At 49.5% G+C, this 23,249-nt stretch overlaps 1 protein-coding gene across 1 annotated transcript in view; it reads left to right on the top strand.

Annotated features, from left to right (window-relative positions):
* The window catches only part of CUX1 (cut-like homeobox 1), a 351,136-nt gene that overhangs the window by 233,160 nt on the left and 94,727 nt on the right, over positions 1 to 23,249 (top strand). The window contains exons 9-10 of the mRNA XM_010854333.1: positions 13,413 to 13,461; positions 23,044 to 23,148. Of these exons, the coding sequence (XP_010852635.1) occupies positions 13,413 to 13,461; positions 23,044 to 23,148 (154 nt within the window). The remainder of the gene's footprint in view (positions 1 to 13,412; positions 13,462 to 23,043; positions 23,149 to 23,249) is intronic.

Raw genomic sequence — 23,249 nt, 5'->3', positions numbered from 1 at the left:
AGGATGAGATGGCTGGATGGCATCACTGACTCGATGGACGTGAGTCTGAGTGAACTCCGGGAGTTGGTGATGGACAGGGAAGCCTGGCATGCTGCGATTCTTGGGGTCTCAGAGAGTCGGACACGACTGAGCAACTGAACTGAACTGAACTGAGTAAATTTGTGTGCTTTTCTGATAACCAGAATACCTGATTCTCCTCTTTCATTCCTGTTTTTTAAAAGGAGCATCTCTCTTATCTGTCTGTGGAGAGCAGTGGAGGCTCTTGGTTTAAATGTCTGTCCTGTTTGAGACCCTGCACTCTTGTGATTCCCATTTAAATTAGCTTTGACCTGGCTTTCAGATTCCATGTGACTGGAACCCTTCCTCTGTGTCATTTGGTGTGGTTCATTTTCTAGTAGGAAAATACTTCTATATATTGTGTTTCTTTCCATTTTTATATTGCATATTTTATGGATTGTCTTACTATGTGATTTAAGACAAGTTCAAGCTTGTTGTGTTTTATTATTTGCTACACCTCTAAGTATGACTTCTTTCTCTGTTATTTTGCTACATATAGTATTGGCTAGTGTGGCTTTAAAACCTTACCCTAGCCTTTTGAAAAAGTCTAGTTAATCTTTTCCTCTTTTGAGGTATGATTCTATTGCATTTTTTTAGGCTTGGGGTTTTCTTCCAATACATATTTTATTTCTATAGGTGAATTTGGCCTGGTAACATTTACCAGTATAACTCTTACCTTACATTTTTCTTTATTCTTAATACTCTCCTCCCCCTGCCCCCGCCAATTCATGTCATCTCTGTCATAAACTTTCTGATCTATTTAAGGAAGATGGACCACAGAGCATAATTGACTCTCTGAATGTCCTGGGTCCTCCAGGTGAGCCCTGCTCCAGATCCCCTCTTTTTACTGAAATTCAGTGTCAAATACAGAACTATTGAACCCTTTGGAAACCTTTTAAAAGCCACATATTTATTTTAAATTCTCTTACCATACTGCACTGCTATTACATTATATGTCAAGCATAGCAGCAAGTTATACTTCACTACATTAGCCTCGCCTCCTTCTGCAGTGAGACCCAGTCCTTCATAGAATACACTGAACCTACACATTCCGGCTGGCGATTTCCTTAAAGTTGTTTCAATTTTCCAAGGACCACGGGCTTCCCCGGTGGCTCAGACAGTAAACAATCTGCCTGCAATGCGGGAAACCTGGGTTCGATCCCTGGATTGGGAAGATCCCCTGGAGAAGGGAATGGCTGCCAATTCCAGTACTCTTGCCTGGAGAATCCCATGGACAGAGGAGCCTGGCGGGCTACAGCCCACTGGGTTGGAAAGAGTTGGACACAACTGAGCGACTAACACTTTAACTTCTGAGGATCTCCTCCTGCCTTCACAAAGCACCTGCTGCTCAGCGGGATTATCAACTACAGTGATAAGAATCCTTTATTCTCTGGCACATGGTAAATATTTTTGCACAGGAACTTGAGGCTTGCAAGCTAGGTAGATCCTAAGGCACAAACATAGATACATTCTTATCATCACATTGTTTAACTTTTACTAAACTCAGAAATATACTTTCCAGGTATCCAGTGTCCTTGCTTATGGTTAAACCCAGGGAGTGCCCTACTCTGTCATTTGGAAAGCTGACTGGATCCAGTTTCCTGCCCAGAATCCCAGAGACATTATACATCAGTGGTCACTGCACATAGCTGAGCTGTAAGGCAGTTATTTGCTGACTGTGTCTTCCCAACAGAGGGCCCTCGGGGTTCTATCCACTGAAGTTTTCCAACCAACCATGAATGTACGGAAGAGGGTTTGGCTTGTCCAATAACAATCCCTTCCAAAATGTGAATTCTCTAATAAAACCAGGAAGGTCATTTGTTTGTTTAACTTCAAATTTTCATCACACTGACCTCCAAAAAGTATTCCAGGTGCCTTTAATACCAGATACAGAATCAGTGAAGCTCTTAGATTAAAACCTGGGAATTCGAGCTTAGAGTTCCATGGGAAAGATGCCTCTTTAAGACTTGGATTTGAATTAAAGCTCAACAACTCAATAACCTGACATGACTAAGACATTCCCCGCATAGGACTTTCTGAGTTCAGTGTTACTGTGACGCCCTGATGTACTGTTTGCTTGGCAACGAGGAAAAACTTTATGTTGCAATTAACCTTGCTATTTTTTTCCCTTATGTCTAAGTATCGTGAACTTCCTTTGTGGTATTTTAGTGATTAGACAGGATGGAGGGTGTTCTTAAAGATTCATGGCCAAACCCGATGATGTCAGACCAAAGGGAAGGGACGGTCTTCGTGGGGCCAGCAAGTCTGGCCCCGTCTGAATTGTTTGTCTAACACTTCACAAGTAGAAGAGGAACCACTGAATTATTCATTTTCAAGTTGCCCTAAAAAAAGGCACTTACGCTGCCGAATTGCAGACTCTCGGTGCCACGAGAGGAAGAGGAAGGATGCTGTCTTTCCTTGGGACGGGCCACTGCCGTCGGCTGCCTGATTCTCCAGTTTCACTTCCCGACCCTGTGGGGTGAAGGAGGCAAACCACCAGCTGCCTAAAGTGCAGGGCAGTTAAGGGGGTGGGGGCCATGGACAGATGCTACCAGGGCCTCCGAAGCCACAGGTGAGCCAAGTGCTGGATTGATGGGGGGAGACCAGTGAAGGGGAGGCTCTGCAAGCAGCTCTGAAGGGCCAGGAGGTGTGGTCAGAAGGCACCGGGGTGTAGAAGTGATCCGGAGGACAGCCCAGGGCCTTGAGGTGGGCCCAAGAAGTCCCAGGAAGTCGTCTCAGCCTTGGACTTGGAGGGGAAGGAAGCAGAGCGTAATAACTAGAATGCACCTGGAGAGGTTTCCTTATTCTGAGTTTTAACTTCTCTGCCACCAAACCTTCTCTTAACAATTCCTACCACATAGTACTTAGGAGAGAAAGGGGGTAATTAGAATCCCTCACATTCCCGCATAAACCCAGGGTTCTTACCCTAGACTGCTGCTTTCTGTGACCTTGAGCTTCTTGGTCACCACTCACCCCCCGCCCTCAGTTTCCCCACCTGTGAAATCCAGGCAGCATCCTCCTGTCCACCTGCAGCGGTGGCAAGTCCCCTGTGCCCTCGGGAGATGGTACGATGCACAGGATCAGGGGCACCTGTCAGCCCAAGGCAGAGTGCTTACAGGTCAAGCCAACAGGGAAAAGAAAACGAAATCTGAAAGGAGGCTCTGAAAGTGCGAAAGCTCACGTGGGGCAGGCCATGCTCCACCACCAAAAAGACCTATTTCTTAAATATCTGGAGGAAAGCAGCAGCACCCTGGGTCCACAGTCCTACTGGCCATGTCCTCTGCCCAAGACTCCCCCAACCAGCCAGTTCCCAGGGGACCCAGCGCTCAGGGTGGTGGCGTTGGCTCCCTCCAGATCCCGCGTGGAGGCGGCTGCTGGGAGCCTCTTTCCTGGAGGGAGGAAGGTTGGGATTCCTGTGTCCCCTCCAAAATCCACTTAGTCTGTATCAAAGAGATATACTCATGGATGATTTTTCAATCACGTTCTCCTTGCAAAAGTGTGCCTTTCATACACGTCCTTTTTCCTTCCCTTTGATGAGTTAACTGACATACTAAGAGGTTAACTGATGTGACTAAAATTAGCAAAGTACTCCTCATCTGTATTCTTTCCCAGGGGCCACTCTGTAGCATCCTGCTTATCTCTGCACGGGTCTTCTAGTCACCTCATTTCTGTGCCAACAGTGGTCAACAGCCTACGTACCGACTTTATAGTTGAAAAGTTATAATGGAGAGACACTAAACTACTGTGATGGTCTATGCTTTTTTAATCACCTTATAATTTTGTTTGTTTGTTTGCTTGTTATTATGTTCAGTTTCTGACATACGATAGAGGACAGAACCCCTAGTGCCTACTGGACAATTCCAGCTGTGCTTTCCTGGCCCACCTGTCCTTACTGCCATTTTATCTTGAAGCTCCTTCCAGAATCCTTAGAGCCTCACATTCAGGACTCTTATTCTTTAATATAGCCACTATACCATTATCATAGGTGGTGCAGTTGTAAAGAATCCTTCTGCCAGTGCAGGAGATGCAAGAGATGCAGGTTCAATCCTTGGGTCAGGAAGATCTCCTGGAGGAGGAAATGGCAACCCACTCCAGTATTCTTGTCTGGAGAATTCCATGGACAGAAGAGCCTGGCAGGCTGCAGTCCGTGAGGCCACAGTCAACACACAACTGAGCAACTGAGCATGCACACTATTATCACATCAGAAGTTAACTTCTTTATATCATCAATACTTCAATTTCTAATTACCCCTAAACATCATACATGAAATTTTTTAAGTTGTTTTGACTCAGGATCCAAATTCAGACCCACACATTGCAATTGGTTGTTATATCTTTTAAGTCTCATTCGTTTTTATTGAGCCATCTCTTTTTCTTTTCCTTTCAACCTGTTTGAAAGAGAAACCAGCTTACTTGCCCTGAAGAGTTTCCCACAGTCTCTCGCTCGTTTCCCCAGATGTAGTTTAGCTTGTTCCTCTGTCCTCTCATCCCTGCAAGTTTGTAGTTGAACCCAGAGGTCTGATCAGATTTAGACTGGAGTTCAGGGGCAAAACCTACTTCCTAGGCAGTTGTGATTATAATCTGTTGTCTTGGGTGTTGAAAATTAGCTGTGACCAGAAAAGAAAGATTCTGATTTTCACGAACAACAATAATAATGAGTGTGTGCGTGGGTTTACGAAGTTTTCTTTTTACCCTCCATCAATATTCTTATTTCATCCTTGTGCCAATTACTTTGGCAAAGGCCACACTATTCCTCCCAGGCAGATGACTGTCACGCTCCCAGATCTGCCCAAGGTCAAAGGACCAGGAGGCAGTGGGAGGGAGTCTGGCCTGTCTACCTGCCATGCCAGCCACATTCTGGTGACTCCAGCCCAAGGTGTCGTCACTCCATCCTACTTGTGACCCCTGCACTTGATTTAAGGGAAGAAAAGGATTTTCACACCAGACTGCTCCTCATAGCTTTTAGAGCCACAGTTTTAGAGAACGTGAGAGAAATGGCAAGAGGCATCTGAAGTTAATCCAGATGCTTATCCCAAGACGCTCCCATGACCTCAGGAGCAGCAGTCTCGTGAGCTAATTCTCCAGCCATGGCTGTCCCCGGTGCCCTACCCTGCGAGGACTGAATCTGGGTGATGGTCCCAGGCGGTTTCTGATCACATCGGACTGTACTTCAGGGAGTAGCTCAGATTAAACTAAAGGAGGATTTATTTAAATTATTTTGTGTAAGCAAGTCAGTTGAATCGTAGGGCCAGAAGGGAAATTTCCTTCCCATTTGGTATTGATGAGGCTTCACCAAAATTGATTTTAATCATTACTTGTATCACTGACATTTAAACATAACAGTCATCAGAAGGAACAAATTGTGGTTAATTTCTGAACAAGCAGAGGTGACCTTTTTGCCATTTAACTGTCTCTTGATACAGTTTTATTTGCAACAAGAGTAAAAACCACTATTTCCCGAGGGTCTGACGTAGCGGTCAAGCTCTACAACTGTTTCTCTGCCCAAACCTCGACTTGATCAGAGAGGGAGGGTCCACTCTGGGGTTACACGTTTGACTGGGGGCTTGGGGGCTTGAATGGATGCCAGGTAGTTTCACCCCAGAGCAGAGGCGGCTTAACCCGGGTGGAAAATGAGAGACAGGACCCATCATACAGCTGGGGGTTGTCAAGAAAACCCCTCCACAAAGGACGCTTTCTCCTCCCACCTCCCCAGCCAATCCGTGACAAGTCCTGTTTGTACCCAGCTCTGTGTGCCCCGGGAGGGACGGGGAGCAACAGGGAAATGAGCCAACAGCCCTGCCCTCTGGCAACTCACGCTCCCATGAACCTGGGTCTTTAGATACTTTTTCTTCCAGGGAGAGTGTTTGCCTCCTCTTTCAAGGGCTACAAAAAGTGGTCAGAAAAACTAAGTATTTTCCTTCTGCCAAAACAACTTACAGACTCTTTCCTTGAAAGTCATATTTACAACTTGGCTAAACAGCCCTGCACTTTCTGCTGTTTAGAATCCCAGCCAGTGAGTTGTTGCCTGTCACATGCAGGGTGGACTCGAGGAAGTGAAGGCGTCATAGGTCCGCGTCGTTCATCAGCCAGGATTTAGGGAGCGCCTGCTGTGTTCTCTGGGATCATGGCCGTGAATAAACAAGCCATCAGTATCTGAACGAGGTACTCAGAGGCAGAAATAAGTGCAATAAAAATAAATGAGCAGATGACGAGGAGCAGGGCTGCCAGGAGACCCTCAGAAGACAGTGGGCCCTTGAGCCAAGGCCTAGATGGCAACAGCAGCAGCATGTGGAGCTCAGTAGCAGGGACAGCCATGCGGACAAGCGTGGTGGCTCTCAGGAACAGAATAAGGCTAGAGAACCCACAAGAGCATTTGTCGATTGAGCCACAAAAGGAAATGTGCACAGAATGCATGTCACTCGCAGACTAAAGCCTCAACCCCACCTCAGCGGCGCTGAGGGAGCAGTTGTGCACTTGGGCCTCTTTGTCTGGACAGCTGGACAAGCGGGAAATGAAACTGGAAAAGGAGCCGAGGTGTTGATGAGAGGTGGGCTCCCGCAGGGGTCCTGGCCCAGAGGACACTGGGAGGGAGGGAGCTGGGGAGCAGCCTGCTGACCCTGTTGCGCTGCCTAAGGCAGACTGCCTGTGAACTCTGCCCTGGGAGCGAGAGGCCGCCAGGGGCTCTCCTGCCAGGCAACATGTTGAGACCAATGGGTGGAATGTGGGCTCAGGTTTTTTGAAAATAATATCGTCAAATCTGTGATGGCTCACTCTGTCTACAAAAAGAAGGAAATGCTTTCAAAGTACTTTGTATGACTTTACCTGACAAAGAGGAGACAAAAGAAATGAGAGGCCAGTCTCACTTATAAATATTTATGGGGAAAAGTACTCAATAAAATATTAGCAAATAGAACTCAGGAGTGTGTTAAGTGCATAATATCCACAACCAAATGGGGGGGCAAGTGACTGTCAGTATAATTTACCATTTCAGCGAGTCAGAGGAGAAGAACCTTCTAATTAGCTTCATAAATGCTTAAAAGGTACTTAATAAAATCAGTGTCCTTCTTTTATTAAAAAGCCTTAATAAAATATGAACAGTTGGCTATCGCATTAACAAAATACAAACACATGTATTTAAAGCCCAAAATGAGCAAAGCGTTTGATGGTACACCATTGGAGGCCTCACCTGTGATGTCAGCCACCATCTGACATTAGGCAAGGGTCCCCACTGTCACCCTAGCTATGTGTCTGGGCTCTGCTGTCATGAGGGAAAGAAATAGGAGGCGTAGAAGGGGCAGGAAGAGGCTGGCCTCGTGACGTGGTTGGGGTGGTTGCCATGGAAACACACGCTTAACAGACTCCCACCCCATGTGGTCTGGTTCAGTCTGGTTGTGCCTCCCTCTGCCTGCTGTTCTCTGCCTCCTTCAGGTTGCAGACCAGAGGTCCTCTCCTCCAAGAGCCTCTCTCCTCCTGTTTGCAAAGCTCGCTGTCCCTCCTTCTGGGCTGTCCCTGGACCCAAATTCCCTGGTGTCTTCACTCCCCTGCGCCCACCTGAGCAGGCAGTAACAGGGTCTCCCGTCTTTGAACTCCTGGGATGTACGGCATCTGTCCTTGTGGTCCCAGTAAGGTGAATGTCAGTGCCCTGTGCACTGCCAACCTGGGATGTTTGTTTCCCCATCGGATGTGGCACATAGTAGGTGCTCTGTAAGCATCACTGAGGGCAAGCTGCCCCAACTCCACTCACACCCCTGGGCCTCAGGCTGGTGCCTCCTTCTTCCTGTGCAGCCTTGCCCTGCCTGTCACACTGGACTCAGACCAGCCTTTCCTCTCCTGAGACCAAGTCCCACCTGCGTGCCCATGTGCAGGCGGAAGAGGCCCTTTTTCTGAGGACCCTCAACCCCCATTAAGGCGATTCTAGCCCTATAGCCAAGACATCTCCTCATCCCTGGCCCTCTGGCTCCTCCTCCTCCTTGTTTTCCCACCAGTTCTTATTGCACGCGGTCCAGCAACCCTGCTTCTGGGCTCCTCTGCCCCTTTGTGCTGGGAACCAGATCTGGAGACTGACCCGCCTTCCTGATGGGCCAGGTGGCAGACATAGCATCCAGTGGGTGGGGCAAGCATTCACTTTACCAAGCATACTGGAACTTACTTAACCAGCATACTTGTTTTTAAAACAGGGAGAATGGATCTTTAGATATTTCTTCCTCTTTTGTTTTTCTTTTATTGTTTTGTTTTTTTGACTGCGTCACACAGCTTGCAAGATCTTAGTTCCCCCACCAGGGATCGAACCGTGCCCTCTGCAGTGAAAGCAAAGGATCCTACCCCCTAGACTGCCAGGGAAGTCCCAGATATTTCTTCTTTTGATGCCTAAGAACTTTACAATCTAGAATTGAGACTCTTGACCTGGGTCCAAGAAAATACACTGACCTTTGAAGTTCACCCCGGATGCTTTTTCAACTGCCTTGTAGATTTACTTTGCTTAAATAGCTCCTGAAGTTGCAGGCTTGTTTGGGATTGAAATATGCTCCACCCTTGCCCTTGTGCCATCCCTCAGCACTCGGGAGACTAGTGTGAAAGGAAACACAGGGTTTCCATCATGCATACAATTTCCCTACCGTCAGCCTTGACTGTGTCCTTTCAAGTTCCTCATAAAAAATCATGTGCCAGCCCAGAGACTACCCTGGAATGATCTGTGGGGAACCGATTGAATGAAACTGCATATTCCAGGCCAGGCTGAAATGATCCGCAGTCTGAAGCCAGAGCAAGCACAATGCTGCTCTGGTTAATGGTTCAGTGAAAGCTGTTTTGTCAGCTCGTAAAAAGGTGAGAGAACGTAATCTTTATAATAAATAGTTTTGCTGAGCAAACAATAACGTGCAGTTATTATGGACTTTGGAAAATAAATGATTTTAGGCTAACGTCAGGCTCCAGTTCCAACCCACTGACGTGGTATTTGAGCCTGCGAAACAAAAAGAAAGAAAAACCCCCTCGGAATATTGTTGACTGCCTGCTATGAGAGCACATGCCATCTAATTCATAACTATACTTTTCAGATAACATTTCTAGTTGCTTTTTTAACCCCTGGACACTTTCATGTTACTTATTGAGGGCAGTTTGTCTGGTAGGATTCATGTTGTTGGGGAGGGACGGGGGCAGCAGCAGCTTGGCGAGGAGTGGGTTGTATGGACTCTGCGGCAGACAAGTTATAAGATTCGACCAGCACTGACAAGTCTGCCAGCGCCAAGGGCTGCACTTCATGTCTCCAGGAGCCCTGATCACATTTTGGTACCCAGTGGGTTGTGTTTTTCATCTCACCTTTTAAAAAGCATGCCCGCTTGGGAACGTGCATCACTGAGCCTACAGACTCCTATAGTAATCATCTGAACTTTTCCTCGCCCACTGCATCTCTGGTTCGTACCACTGTCTCCTGTGACTCTGGTCCCATCTAGCCCCCCTGGGCCCTGCTGTCTTCAGGGGAGCCGGTGTTGAATTCCCTGGCCCTGGAACAGCAGGGCTCAGTGTTGGCATTATCATCTGAAAGCTCTGGAAATACGAGACTTGCTGTCATAATGAAAGGTAAGGGCCATACTTGTTATCACATTCACTATTTTGGTCAGTTTAGCAGTTGCCTAGTAACCAAAGTTAAACTGACGAGAAGATGGAAAAACTTGAAATTCATTTCCAGGGATTGCTACAGAATGCCAAAAAGACACCTTCCTGTTTAAATGTGGCTAATTTTTTTTTTTAATCAGTGACTTGAAATCTTTCAGAGCTGATACATTGTTTTCTGGGTATTAGGTATTGTAATGACCAAACAAAACCATTCACCTAGGAGGCACTCAGGCCCACCCCGGCCCCTAAATCTGGCTGGATCTGGACATCACTTCCCAGACCCTCCAGGTCCCAGCTTTGCCGACCCAGCCTCTATGTGAAGCCAGATCTCTAAGAATACCTCTCTTTTCTAGCCCAGGCCTGTGTCTGACCTTGTCCTGACCCCATGGCCAATGGCAGTGGCCAGTCAAGGAGTGAAGGGTGGATTAAAAATAAGTGAGTGTCGGTCCCCAGACAGTCACACTTCACCCTTAATCTCCAGAACAGAAGTTGGGCCATTTTACCAGGGGGATCACCTCCTCCTGATGCTGAGAATTAAAGGCAAAGCCCTGGGAATTTCCTGGAGGTCCAGTGGTTAGGACTTCAAGCTTCCACTGCAGGAGGCATAGGTTCGATCCCTAGTCAGAGAACTAAGATCCTGCAAGCCGCACAGCATGGAGCAAGGAAGGAAGGAATGAAAGAAAGAAAAAGAAGGAAAGAAAGCAAGGTGCAGCTCTGGCCAAAGAGTTTTCCTGGTGGAAAGGCGCTATCAGCTTACTCTGGAGACCTAGGGTCATTCCCTGCCTTTCCTTCCTTCACTCAGCAAAATGCATTGAACAGTGCTGTGTGTCTTTTTTTGATTCATCCTGAGAAATACACAGCAGGTCTGCCTCTCTATGCTCCCCACCTCCCTGTGTACACTGCCAGGCAGAGTAGCTGGTAACCCCAGGAAAAACAAGGCCCCAGAAGAGGACACCCATCTCTGGAAGGCAGTCAGATGGGCCCGTCATATGAAATAAGTGCAAAAAATACACTCGAGGAAACATAAAGCAAAACCAAGGAATAATTTAATAATGAAGGGAGTGGGAATGACAGGTATGAGAGACAGAAAAACTAAACCAAGGAAGCAGAGAAGAGATGGATCCCAGGCTGAGCACAAGTACAGGGGATCAAGCTGAAGAGCTGTCCAGAGGGGCAGGAGAGGATCAGGACACAGCAAATGGAGGGAAAGTTTGGACAACGTGACGGGCGGAAGTAGGTGTGCCGACAGTAGCCAGATAATGGGAGAGCCACACTGAGCAGAAGACTATCTAAATAACGGAGATAACTTAGCCAGAATTAAAGAGGAAGGGACTCGTGGAAGATACAACAGGAGAAATTCAGGAAACCCTCCCTGAGGCCGGTGCTCAGGATCTCTGCTCTCCCAGCCCCGGCCGTTCCCCATCCACCTGCTGGGTCCTGCAGCCACCAGCTCCCCAACGTGCTCCAGAGAGAAGGGAGACAGGGCCCCTGGAGGTCTTATTTCAGGTGCTCAGTAGCCAAGCGTTTCTGTCTGCCTCTTGTAAACACAGCCCCGGCAGACTTTACAGGACCCACATCTGCCCGCACCTGTCCTGTGGCCAGGGAGCTTGTAGGTGTCTTGAAACATTCATGGACTAAGTGAGTGAGTGTCCAAATGATACCAGCAGCTGGCGGGCTGGGTGAGTGGCCCCGTGGATCTGGACTTGGTGAATAACTGATTTAAGTTCAAAGCTGCATTTAAAAGTAGTGATTTGCCTTAGGAGAAGGTTGTTAACTTTTTATTGTCTCGTATACACAATGAAGTTTGTGCTCCATCAGCAGGTTGTCTAGACAGTTTTCGGTTCTGACCATCAAGTCCCCTTTTCTGTCACTAGCAGATCTTAACACTTTCCATGATGGTTTTACCCTCCGGAGTCACGGCAGTTTCTCTCTGATACCCTGAAGGTTTCCTTTTGAAATGGTGCAAAGAGATGTTTCACAATTGAAGCCACCCCAAGCCTACCCCCAGCCCCCAGCATTTCCCTGCAGGGCCCCAGTTTGAGTGTTTGTCTTAGAGACACTGCCTCCTTCACCAAGTTGTCCTAAAAATAGCTTCATTTAACCAGGCCATTTGATGAGGTGTTTCAGACTTTTCTCTGATGAGTCTGTAAGCAGGATACTGTTTCAAACAGATACCACGATCTGTGAACCTGATCACCAGGCGTCTGTTACCTTGTTCAGGCTGACGAGAGTTGATGAGATTGCCTGGAATCGCAGGGCACACCTAAAGGTTGGGAAAGCCTCAGGGCCTCAGGAGGGAACACACGATGCAGCAAATAGCGAAAACAGACCGGCCAGGGCCTGAGTAGCTCATCCCACTCTCTGTATTAAGGGTAGGTGGTTAGGACCAGAGAATGAGGGTGGGTGGTTAGGACTAGAGAAGCAGGTTTGGGGAACAGAAGAACCCTGGAGTCAGCCTGTCTGGGCGCCCCGACCTGCCCCAGTGGGTAGACTGACCGACCAGCCCATCACTGGAGGGACCAGCTGCATTCAGGACCCTGACCAAAAGCTTAACACCAAGTCCTGTGCCAGCAGGGATGAGGGTGGAGGAGACAGACTCTGGTGGGGAGACTGTGCTGCCTCCTGAGATGGAGCCACTGGCAGGGTTGGGGGAGGGGTGGAAGTAGGAGACGAGGTTCCCAGAGGTGGAGGGTGACGGGACAGGCAGTATAGGTCCAGGCTACATAGGGGTCCATATGTGGTGAGACAGATTGGAGTGGAGGTCTGTGGATGGGGGCCAAGAGCCTCGATGCAGAAGGACAGCCAAGGGAGTCCAGCAGGCAAGCCGTCCAGCGGGGAGGGGTGGGCCTGAGTCCTGCAGGTGGCAGAGCCAGCTCAGGTCCGCACAGGGCGTAGAATGAAGCAGCCGCAGCCGGAGGAGGTCTGTGCTGTAATGTCCCATCCCCTCTTTCACAGGGGTACTGAACCTCTCACAGGTAGCAGTCTTGACCTTGACCTCCTCGCTGGGGCCACCGTTGGGACCGGTCTGGGGCAGCGACTACCCTGGGAGTTCTGTTCAAACCTGCCACAGACTTTTGGAATTGTCCTTCTCAGTAGAACTCTGAGCATGGTTCCTCTCTCTCTCATAATGTTGTATGTTGGAAGCATATATATGCCTTCAAATTACTCAGGAAAGGACTTTCAGAACAGGAGAAAAAAAAAAAAAGCACCTGGTAACTCCCTGCATGTGAGCAGGCTTGGAGGTGGGGTGTGACAGTGACTCAGCTGGTTCATGGTGCAGACAGCAGAGCCTCCCATCCTGCATCCCCAGCCTCTCCCCACCTCCCCTACCTGTCCATGGTTCTCTCAGTCCTGGCAAACTTCTACTCATCCTTCAAAACCCAGTTCACACATCACCTCCTCTGAAACCTTCCTGATTCCCTCCCCCAAGGAGAATCCAGCTCTGACTCCTCTGTTTTTCCAGAGCTCTCTGTTCAGAGCTCTGTTCAGGGCTCTCTTGGCAGGAGGCACTGTCTCCCCAAGGAGACTGGGTGCCCCTCAAGAGCACACCGGCTCTTTCCCTCGACGTAAGCCCACCTCCTCCCAGCAGGCATCCGTGTCCCCTCGCAGGTCTGCAGGCCTCCCGCCCCGACACTGGCCTGGCCTGCGTGCCCATGGGCCATGCTGCCAAGTTGGGAACAGTGGTGGCCCCTGAGCCTGCCTCGCCCATCGACTAACCTGCTCTCTCCCTCTCACCTCCCCAGGGCCGACGAAATTGAAATGATCATGACGGACCTTGAAAGAGCAAACCAGGTAGGATGTTTGATGGCTTCAGATATAAAATCACAAGAGCATAGCCCTTTCTGTCCTCACGGAAGAGGCTTCTCTCTAAGTCAGGTTGATGCTTTTTCTGATGCCACGAACTATACATAAGCAGTCCCAGGTGTGATTTCCTTGCGAAAGTCTCTGATACAGTCCCTGCATCCCAGGCATCCCGTGGTGATGCTTTTTCTTTTCCTTCATCCATCTCTTAAGTCTCTACACTGCTCCCGTGACAGCTGTTATGCAGCAGAGTTTATACCAACATGTTAACCCTGCAGCAAAGTCTGTGCCTCCACCTTCTAATGGGTTGAGCCACTTGCTCTGGAGAAGGCTTCCAGCCAAGGGGCCCTCTCATCTGATTCTTAGTCGTCACATTGCTTTGTGGAAAGTACCCCCAGCACTGTGTCCCACACAGAATAGGCACACAGTATCCTCTAAACGGGGCTCCCAGGTGGTGGTAATAGTAAAGAACCCGCCTGCCAGTGCAGGAGACATAAGAGACACAGGTTCAGTCCCTGGGTCGGGAAGATCCCCTGGAGGAGGACATGGCAACCCACTCCAATGTTCTTGCCTGGAGAATCCAGTGGGCAGAGGAGCCTGATGGGCTACAGTCCATGGCGTCACAAAGACTCAGACACAACTGAAGAGACTTGGCACGCACGCATCCCGGGGCTGTAAATACGGAGCTGCCACCCTGCCGAGCCCAGCCCCTCCTCAAGAACTCTGCAGAGGAGGAAAACATTTTGCTTCAGCAAATGGTGCTACTGCTTTGAAAAGGAAGGGGTCTCCCCCTTTTATTTTATTTTATTCTAGTCTATTTTTTAGTGGAGAGAAGCAGCCAGAGCTGGGTTAGGTTTCTCAGCCCCAGAAGACCACACGCGGGTGGTAGTGGCCTCTCCCCATTTAGTTCTACAGCCGGGCCACCCCACACACAGGGAAGCTTAGGGTAGCCCCAAGAGGATGAAAATCCTTCTCGAATCTGCAGTCTCAGATCTCTGCCTTTTGAGGGTCCCACAGCGTGACTGCCTCCTGGCTGGCATTCCTAACCCCTTGGCAGACATTCAGGAAAGAGCGTCCCTGTTTGATCTTTAGCTCATGAAAATACTCTGAACTCTGACTGAAATGTGAAAGTCAGTTTATGCAGGAGAACGGTCATAGGTCGTCCGGGTTCCTTTCTTCTTTCTGAGGGTCCTAGGCCTGATCCATGTGGGGTGCTCAGTAGAGACGCCTGGACTGCATCACCCCAGGTAGCATCTTTAAAGTAATTCAATTAAATGTATTTACTTACTGGCCATACTACACATCATGTGAGATCTTAGTTCCCTGACCAGAGATCGAACCCCTGTTCCCTGCATTAGAAGTGCAGGGTTTTAAGCACTAGACTGCCAGGGAAGTCCCAGTAGCATGTTTGTATGGCAACTTTGTGGTCACAAGAAGAGCTGACCATTCTTGAGTAACTTTTCTTGTGCCTGGCTCTGTTCCGAGCACTTCACATGAACCGAGCCCCTTAAACCTCACCGGTTTCCACCAAGATCAGTGTAGTTATGACTCCCATTTTACAAATAAGCAAACTGAGGTCAGCAGCCGGTCAGTTGCAGAGTCAGGCCTGGAGCCTGCACTCTTCACCACACTCAGAAACAGGGCTGGAGTCCAAGGGCTCATTTTGCCTTTCTTTCAAATTCCCAAAAACACCCATTCCGCTCCCTGCCCTAAAGCACTACTTCTGCTCCAGTTCACAAAGGTGCCTAAGCATTTATTTACCTTAATTTACTATAAACTAATTTACTTTGGCCCCTTTGTTCTTATTCAAGTAGCACCGCTCAACTTTCCAGAGACCATATTTGTTAAGCTTCCCTGTCACAGGACTGTCATTCGCATTTCTCAAATTTCCACCCATCCACTCTCTCCCCCTGGCCAATCCTGGGCCAGCTACCCCTTCTGAAGGCACTCTGGGGTAAGCTCTGGTTTGTTAGATAACCCGATTCTGTGCATGTCAAGCGCTCAGGTTCCAATTAGTCTGCAGGTACTAAGCATATTTGGCAGAGGTGACGCTTTTCTCAAAATGCCTAAGGCCCTGGGTGGCTATGGGTCCTTGGAGATGCCAGGCAGGACCCTGCAGAAGGTGCTGCTTCCAAGGCGGCAGTTTGCTCAGGTCCCCACTCGGTACTTCCTGGCTGTGTGGCCTTGGATAAGTCTCTTCACTGATTATATTTCTTTAAAAAAGAAAAGAAAAAGATGAACTTTGCAGACCTTATGCCAAGGAAAATTAATCCAGTCACACAAAAAAAGAAAACAAATACTATGTGATTCCTCCTATATGAGGTCCCTGCTGCTGCTGCTGCTAAGTCACTTCAGTCGTGTCCGACTCTGTGCGACCCCATAGACGGCAGCCCACCAGGCTCCCCCGTCCCTGGGATTCTCCAGGCAAGAACACTGGAGTGGGTTGCCATTTCCTTCTCCAATGCATAAAGTGAAAAGTGAAGGTGAAGTCGCTCAGTCGTGTCCAACTCTTAGAGATCCCATGGACTGAAGCCTACCAGGCTCCTCCGTCCATGGGATTTTCCAGAGTACTGGAGTGGGGTGCCGTTGCCTTCTCTGATATGAGGTCCCTACAGTCATCAAATTCATAGAGACAGTAGAAGGGTGGGTATCAGGGGCTGGGGGAATGGGGAATTATAGTGTTTAATAGGGTCAGGCTTTCAGTTCTGCAAGATAAAAAGTTTTAGAGATGGTTGCCCGACAGTGCATATATGCTTAACACTACTATAAAATCCATACTTAAAAATGATTAAGATGGTGTATTATATGTGATTGTATTTTACCATAATTTAATTTTTTTAATTTAAAAAAGAAACTTGTTAATGTTCGAGAGAGGAGGAAGGGAGGGAACGATAGCGAGTGCAGGCAGTCCTCAGAGAGATTTCGGGTTCAAGGCCGCCGCAGCAGAGCAGGTATCACAGTGCAAGTCGCTCAAATGTTTCAGCTTCCCAGTACATGTAAACGTTATGTTTATGCTACACTGCAAGTCTGTTAAGTGTGCAATAGCAGTATGTCTGAACAAACAATGAACATACATACCTTAATTTTATTTTTTTATTTTTATTTTTTTTCATACCTTAATTTTAAAAGAAAGCTATTGGAAAAACACTGCCAGTGGACTTGCTCCAACACAGCGTTGCCACTAACCTTCAATTTGTAAAAAGCAATGTTTGGAAAGCACAATAAAGAGAAGCATGATAAAAGGAGGTCTGCCTGCACTTCCTTTGCAGGATTATTTGTAGAATTAGAGGCAAAATGCCCGGAAGTGGGGGGCTTCCTGCATGGCTCAGTGGCAAAAGAATCTGCTTGCCAGTGCAGGAGGCGTGGGTTCTATCCCTGAAGTCAGGAAGATTCCCCTGGATGGGGGGATGTCAACCCATTCCATCCAGTATTCTTGCCTGGGAAATGTCGTGGACAGAGGAGCCTGGCAGATTACAGTCCATGGGGTCACAAAGAAATGGACATGGGCAGCATGCATGCACACATGCCTGGAAGTGAGTGCCTTAATTCATGCTCTGTAGTTGCTAACATAGTCAGGTTCACAGGGAGAATTCCAAAGTCCCACCCTAGGGAAGTACCAGCACGGTGAGGGTATGCGGAGGTATAGGAGAGCCTAACCAGCCACTCAGGGCGAGTTCATAGCTGGATGTGGCTGCCAAAGGAGATTAATGCAACCTCAGGCTGCATTAATAGAAATAGTCTCTGGAATGAAGGAGGTGATGATTCAGCACCCATCTGTAGCAATTAGTCCTTGCTCAGGGAATTGTCATTTGTCCTAGAAACCTGGGAGGAATGCAGGCATTCGGGGAGTGCTTTCAGGGTCCACTCCATGGCCAGGATGGGGAAGGGACCCACACAGGAGGGAAACCAGGAGGTTTGGGGACATCTTTATTCTTTGGGGAGCAGAGAAAGAAAACAGAGGGACTTGACACATGAGGAACTTGGGATGTTAAGAGATTAGAAAGGGGAAGGCCTAGGGTGGTGGTTGTGGATTCTGGCCTTGCAGCTCTCCAGGACTGGCCGCGGAAGGGGTTGGGCTTTGTCATGGCTGAGGGCAGAGTCTAATGGGAGGGAGCTCCCCTCATCCCATGCAAAGAAGCTTGTTCTCAGCAGTGAGTCGCCAGAGGCGCCTGGAGCTGCCTTCGAAAGGAGTGAGCTCCCCGTCGACAGAGCTATGTGAGCAGATATGGGCCAGACCTCGCTGAGTGTGTGAGGTGGAGGATCCAGACACAGAGCAAACAGAAAGTGCTTGGACTCGATGACTCAGCGGGTGGACAAGGGTGACTCAACGAGGAGAAAAACTTCCCGGATAGAGAGGGAGGAGGGCACCCAGGAAGGCAAGGAAGCACTCAAGGGTTCCAGGCTGTTCCAAAAAGCCACTCTGGGGACGTGGGCCCAGAGGAGGGGGTCCAGCCGGGTTTAGGGTGTCCTGAGAACAGTGGAGCGGCACAGGCAGGAGTGAGATGCCGGATTTGAGTTCTAGAGGGATTGCTGTGGTACGCATTAGAAGCGGAGGGGAGTGAAAGGACCGGAAGCCAGGAGAGCAGTGAGCAGCTGCTGAGATGGATCAGGGCAGGGATGTGCGGGCGGCTCGGCCCCCCAGTGACAAGGCAGAGGCGGAAGCGGGCGGGAGGAGGGGCACCAGGAGCTGCACCAGGGCGGGCACAGCCAGACATCTGGTTCCATGGCTTTCCTATCAGGGGAGAGCCCCAGGAGGAGCAATTTACTAGTTCATTGGCATATAACATTATTTTTGCACTGGGTTTATAGTCAAAACGTTCTACTGAGACCTGAAGCTCTATTTTATAGCTAAAGTACTTCTGTTTCTAGTGAAGAAAAGTGGAAGAGAATCAGCACCAGGCGATTAGGAGCTGGGTTTATTTACACCTATTTGTTCAACTTTGAGATGTTTGTATTAATACCATCTTTACTGGTGATTATTAAGGTTCAGAGGGGCTTCCCAGGTGGCTCAGCAATAAAGAATCCACCTGCAGTGCAGGAGATGCGGGTTTGATCCCTGGGTTGGGAAGATCCCCTGGAGAAGGAAACGGCAACCCACCCCAGTATGCTTGCCTGGGAAGTTCCATGGACAGAGGAGCCTGGCAGGCTACAGTCCAAGGGGTCACAAAGAGTCAGACATGACTTACAGACTAAAAACAACAACAGAAAGTTCAGAGCTTTGGGGGCAGGAGGAGGTAGGGAAATTTGCTCTTCTGGCTTTTCTGAAATCATGACTCAGCAGTCAGTGGACTGTGACAGTCTAAGTTTATGGGAGTGGAGTGGTGTTGGAGGAGGTCCAGCTTTCAGCCTGGCTGACCCTTGAGAGGAGAAATTCAAATCAATATCCATCGAATCCCCCAGAAACACAGGCAGGGAGCCTGAACGGGACTGTAGCCACTGAACGGGGCCAGCTTGGGACACATGGCAATTAATCTCTCTGTGGACTTTTCTGACCTTCCTCCAACAGTGTCACTGAAGCAGGGCCGCCTCTGGCCCTAGCTGTGCCCCACAGCACTGGGTGGTGCTGCTGTGGAAGGGTGACCTGAAATTAGCTATGTGCTTTCCAGAGCGATGGCATCTGTTCCCTTGGAAAGTCGATCGCTGGTCTTTGTAGTCTTGCTCCCCTTTCTCTTCCTCGAGAGTCCAGGCCCTGGAGGGAAGCAGGTCGAGGGGTCATCCTTGAGGAGACCTTGCCTTCTCCCAAAATGGTCCAAATGTGTTATTTGTACTCGAGGAATATGGTGGCCAGGAGACCATCCCCCGAAGATGTCCAAATCCCAACCTCCACAACCTGCAAGTATGTTCATTTACTTGCAGAGCAGAGTCAAGCCTGTTAATCTGCTGACCTTGAGGTGTGAGAGTCCCTGGGATTATACAGGTGGGCCCTCCGTAGTCCCCAGGGTTTTCAGAGGCAGAGAGGGAGGCAGAGGGGTCAGAGTAAGGGGATGCGAGAATTCGATTGGCCACTGCGGGTGCTGAAGGCCACAGTGAGGAAGGGGCCACAAGCCAAGGAATGCAGGCATCCTCTACGAGCTGGAAACAGCCAGAACACAGATCCTCCCCCGGAGGTTCGGGAAGAACCCAGCCCTGCCAGCACCTTGAACTTACCCCAGTGAGCCCCGTAGCAGATGCCTGACCTCAGAACTGTGACGTGACCAACCTGTGGGACATAATAAACTCAATGTGTGGGAGTTTACTCCAGCAGCCTTCGGAAAGTCCTGCAGGGGGGACAGCCTTCCCTCAGGCCACGTTCCCAGCCATTCCCGTGGCTGCCACATCCCTGGAGGGATTTGCTCAGCTCCGGTGTCCCTAAGCCTGGGGCCAGTTTGAGCAGGAGGCTAGATCAGAGACACACCACCTCCAGCACCACCATCAACCATATAAAACCAGGGACCTCAAGGCCACACCTTAAGTGGGTAAATGGGAAAGCCTGGCCAACAGGGGAGGTGGGGAGGATTCCCTCATGTTCCAGCCTTGTTTCAGAGGGAGAAGGAAATACACCCCTTGAGAGAACTCGGGAGCACAGCCACCCTGCCCTGGGCCCGGGGCTCATGTTCCACACTGGGCCAAGACCAGTGTCGCCCGCCCCCGCCTCAGGTTGCAGCTGCCCGAGCCAGTGTCACATGTGCGGAATCCTCACTGCCCTGTGCTGGCTGGACTAACAGAATTCTTGAAACAAAGTGCCCACAACAAATAAAGTGTTCTGGCTTCCTGGTCACAGACGGCGGAAGAGAGCTAGAGTTTCACCTGAAGACGAGCTTTGGTCTCTAGTAATTTTCCCCTGAAACTTTTTAAGATTTTAAATTTTAAAAAACTGTCCTCATTTTAAAGGTAAGGAAAGAATAAATGCCACCTGAGGCAGCCCATGCCAGGAGGCCAAAATAATAGTACTCAGCCTTCCTCACTGGACACCTCTCACCCCGTGGTGGGTGCCGTTAGGCACCCGGCTTGCGTTATCCCCCTGGTCCCCAGTCATCCTGCGGGGCAGCCCTGTCTATCTCTATGGACAGGGTTACTACCACAATGCACAGCAAAACCCTCCTTCATTCACATGATCCCCGCCCCCTGCCCACCCCCGTTTACTTTCCCTGTGCTTCCAGCATTTGCCCTCACTTCTCAGAAAAGGACAGAGAGTAAGAAACAGCCAGCAGATCTCTCAGGAGGGCAGCCCAGGCTTGGCCAGGCTCTGTCCTCACCGTGGGGGGCTATTGAATCACATTCACAGTGCCGCCAGCTCGGGAGCCCAGCCTTGGCCCCAGCCCTGCCTCTGCAGGGAGGACGAGAAGGCCACTGTCAGTGGGGACAAGGAGCTATGTGTCTCCCGCACCCACGGCCCCGTGTCTCATGTGCACATCAGAAACCAGCCCCAAAGCCCGCCCCCTCTCATTGTTGGTTCCGGTTCGAAAAAGGAAGCTTCATCTGGTTGAACTGTGGTCATGGGGTGAACGGGCAACCCCGGAAACAAGTGATGTCAAGGAGCCAACCCAGCACAGCACCCCTTCCTTCTACCTCAGCTGCTAACGGTGGGGCTACATCTACAGCTACAGAGGCTCGCTCACCGCAGCAGCTCCTGGCCTCCACTCTCTCCTCCACCGGCTCTGGGGCCTGTTTTGATTTCCAGTTGTTCTGCTTTGTGCAGGATTAGCCGCAGAGCCATGGAGATTTTATGCCCAAAAGTGTAACTGATGAGACAGACAAGAGTAAACTTTTCAGTGTGAGCGCGGGTTCAGTCGTGTCCGACTCTTTGCAACCCCATGGACTGTAGCCCGCCAGGCTCCTCTGTCCATGGAATTCTCCAGGCAAGAAGACCGGAGTGGGTGCCATTTCCTCCTCCAAAACCTTCTCAGGAACTTGACTTGAGTGTTAGAAAACACATGCCATGGCCCATCTGGAAACAAGCTCAGGGGGAATCTTTTTCACCAAAGGGGAGACTTTCCTGCAGTTATCGTCACCCACGAGCCCCGCTCCCCCACCCCCACCACCAGCATCTTGGCCACACCGGTCACATTGCTGCCTTTCCTGACACAGGCGCCTCAAGACATTTTGCAGCACAGGGTGGGAGGCGGCTGCTCAAGCACAGACAGGCCTGGCCAGGCGCCTTGGGAATTAGATGGAGTGCAATTCCAAGAGCTCCTGCAGCAGCATGGCAGGCAGCCTCCAGCACCACCCTGGGTGGGAGTAGCCGCTGTGAGAAATACCCTAATTTGTCTGGATGCCGAGCAGACTGGGCCACACTGCCCTCGCAGGACCACTCGAGGCTGCCAAACCCCATCCTCATACATCTAGACAGGTCGGCGAGTACTGGGCAGGATAACTTTGTACTTCTCTTTTCAAAAATTATTTCTTAGCAATTAGTAGGTACACACTGTCACACCACGAAATAAAACACACGAAATAGCCTTACTCAGCCAGGCTCTTCTCGTTCATCTTGTCTATGAGCAGAATGTACGACTGGTAGAAAGAAGCAGCGATCACACCTCAGACCATGTGCCCGGCATCAATTAGCGACTGCTTCCCACCTGTCTTTGCGTCTTGTCTCAGTCATAACTGTCAAATCGGGACAAGCCCATCAACAAAGCACTCTGGACAAGTGTACTTCCAGGCGTTAATCCTTGAAAAGTCCCTGGGAGGGAAAGAGTGTTCCCATTTTACAGATGGGAAGGTGGAGGCTTGGTGAGCTAAACTATGTAACCTGTCCTCATCCCTTGATCCCAAAGGCCCAGCTCCTGCCCACTGCACCACGGTGCCCTCTTAGGTGACAAGCATGGGAGTGACTGTTCTCGCCAGCCAGTGGGACATCGTGGTTAGCTATCCAGGGCACTGGTGTCCTTGTCCAAGAATTACAGCAAATGACAGAAGCGTCCACTTGTTTCTCCTGCAGCCTCCTCCCTGCAGGCGCCTCTGTTCATCCTCACCCCCCAAGCAATGCCTCGTTGGCCTGGCTGGCTGGAAATGACCAGCCTCCGTGTTAGAAAGCTTAGTTGGGTGAAGGGTTAAATACGTTGAAATAAGCCTGGTCCTCACAAAAGAAGTGGCATTTACACCCCGTCCGTTTATGGAAATACTTGCTAGAGGAAAACAACCACAACATTGTGCGTGTTTTCAGGAGGAGAATGGCCAGAGTGTCTTTAATTCACTGTTTACCCGTGAGAATTACTCCCAGGAGTAATCCTGCAATAAAATCTTCTTGGTCTATGAGAATAGAAAGAAATTGAATCAAAAGACTCCATTTCCACTTGTATTTATTCAGTCTGGGAAATTCAGTGGGCCGGAGCACTAGTATCAGCAGGGGATTCCTTGCTCCTAGCGTTAAATTACTGTCATAATCGCTCAATTATTTCTTCCTTGTACTGTTTAAAATAAAAATCCATCACATTCTCTGTGTTTTTTTTTTTTTTCCTAGCATTTATTAGGTTGAGTGTTTAGGAAAATCAATTATAGTCAGTCAGGCATGAATTGATGAATGTTCTTGTAATAATTGTCAGTTGTTAAACCGAATGTACTTTCTCTTTCCACCCTTTTCATTTCCTTCAGAGGGCAGAGGTGGCTCAAAGAGAGGCAGAGACCTTGAGGGAGCAGCTCTCGTCGGCCAACCACTCTCTCCAGCTGGCCTCCCAGATCCAGAAGGCGCCGGACGTGGTGGGTAGCCCAGCTCCGTGGGGACTCACCTCTGTGTTACAGCCACTTTCTCCTTTGGCTTTAGAGCATCCCTTTGGCGGGGATAATATTTGAAATGGTCC

This window comes from Bison bison, unplaced genomic scaffold, assembly GCF_000754665.1.
Source record: "Bison bison bison isolate TAMUID 2011002044 unplaced genomic scaffold, Bison_UMD1.0 scf7180017864340, whole genome shotgun sequence".
Lineage (NCBI taxonomy): Eukaryota > Metazoa > Chordata > Mammalia > Artiodactyla > Bovidae > Bison > Bison bison.
The sequence above is the reverse complement of the archived record's forward strand: the minus strand, read 5'-3'. Positions and strand labels throughout refer to the sequence as shown.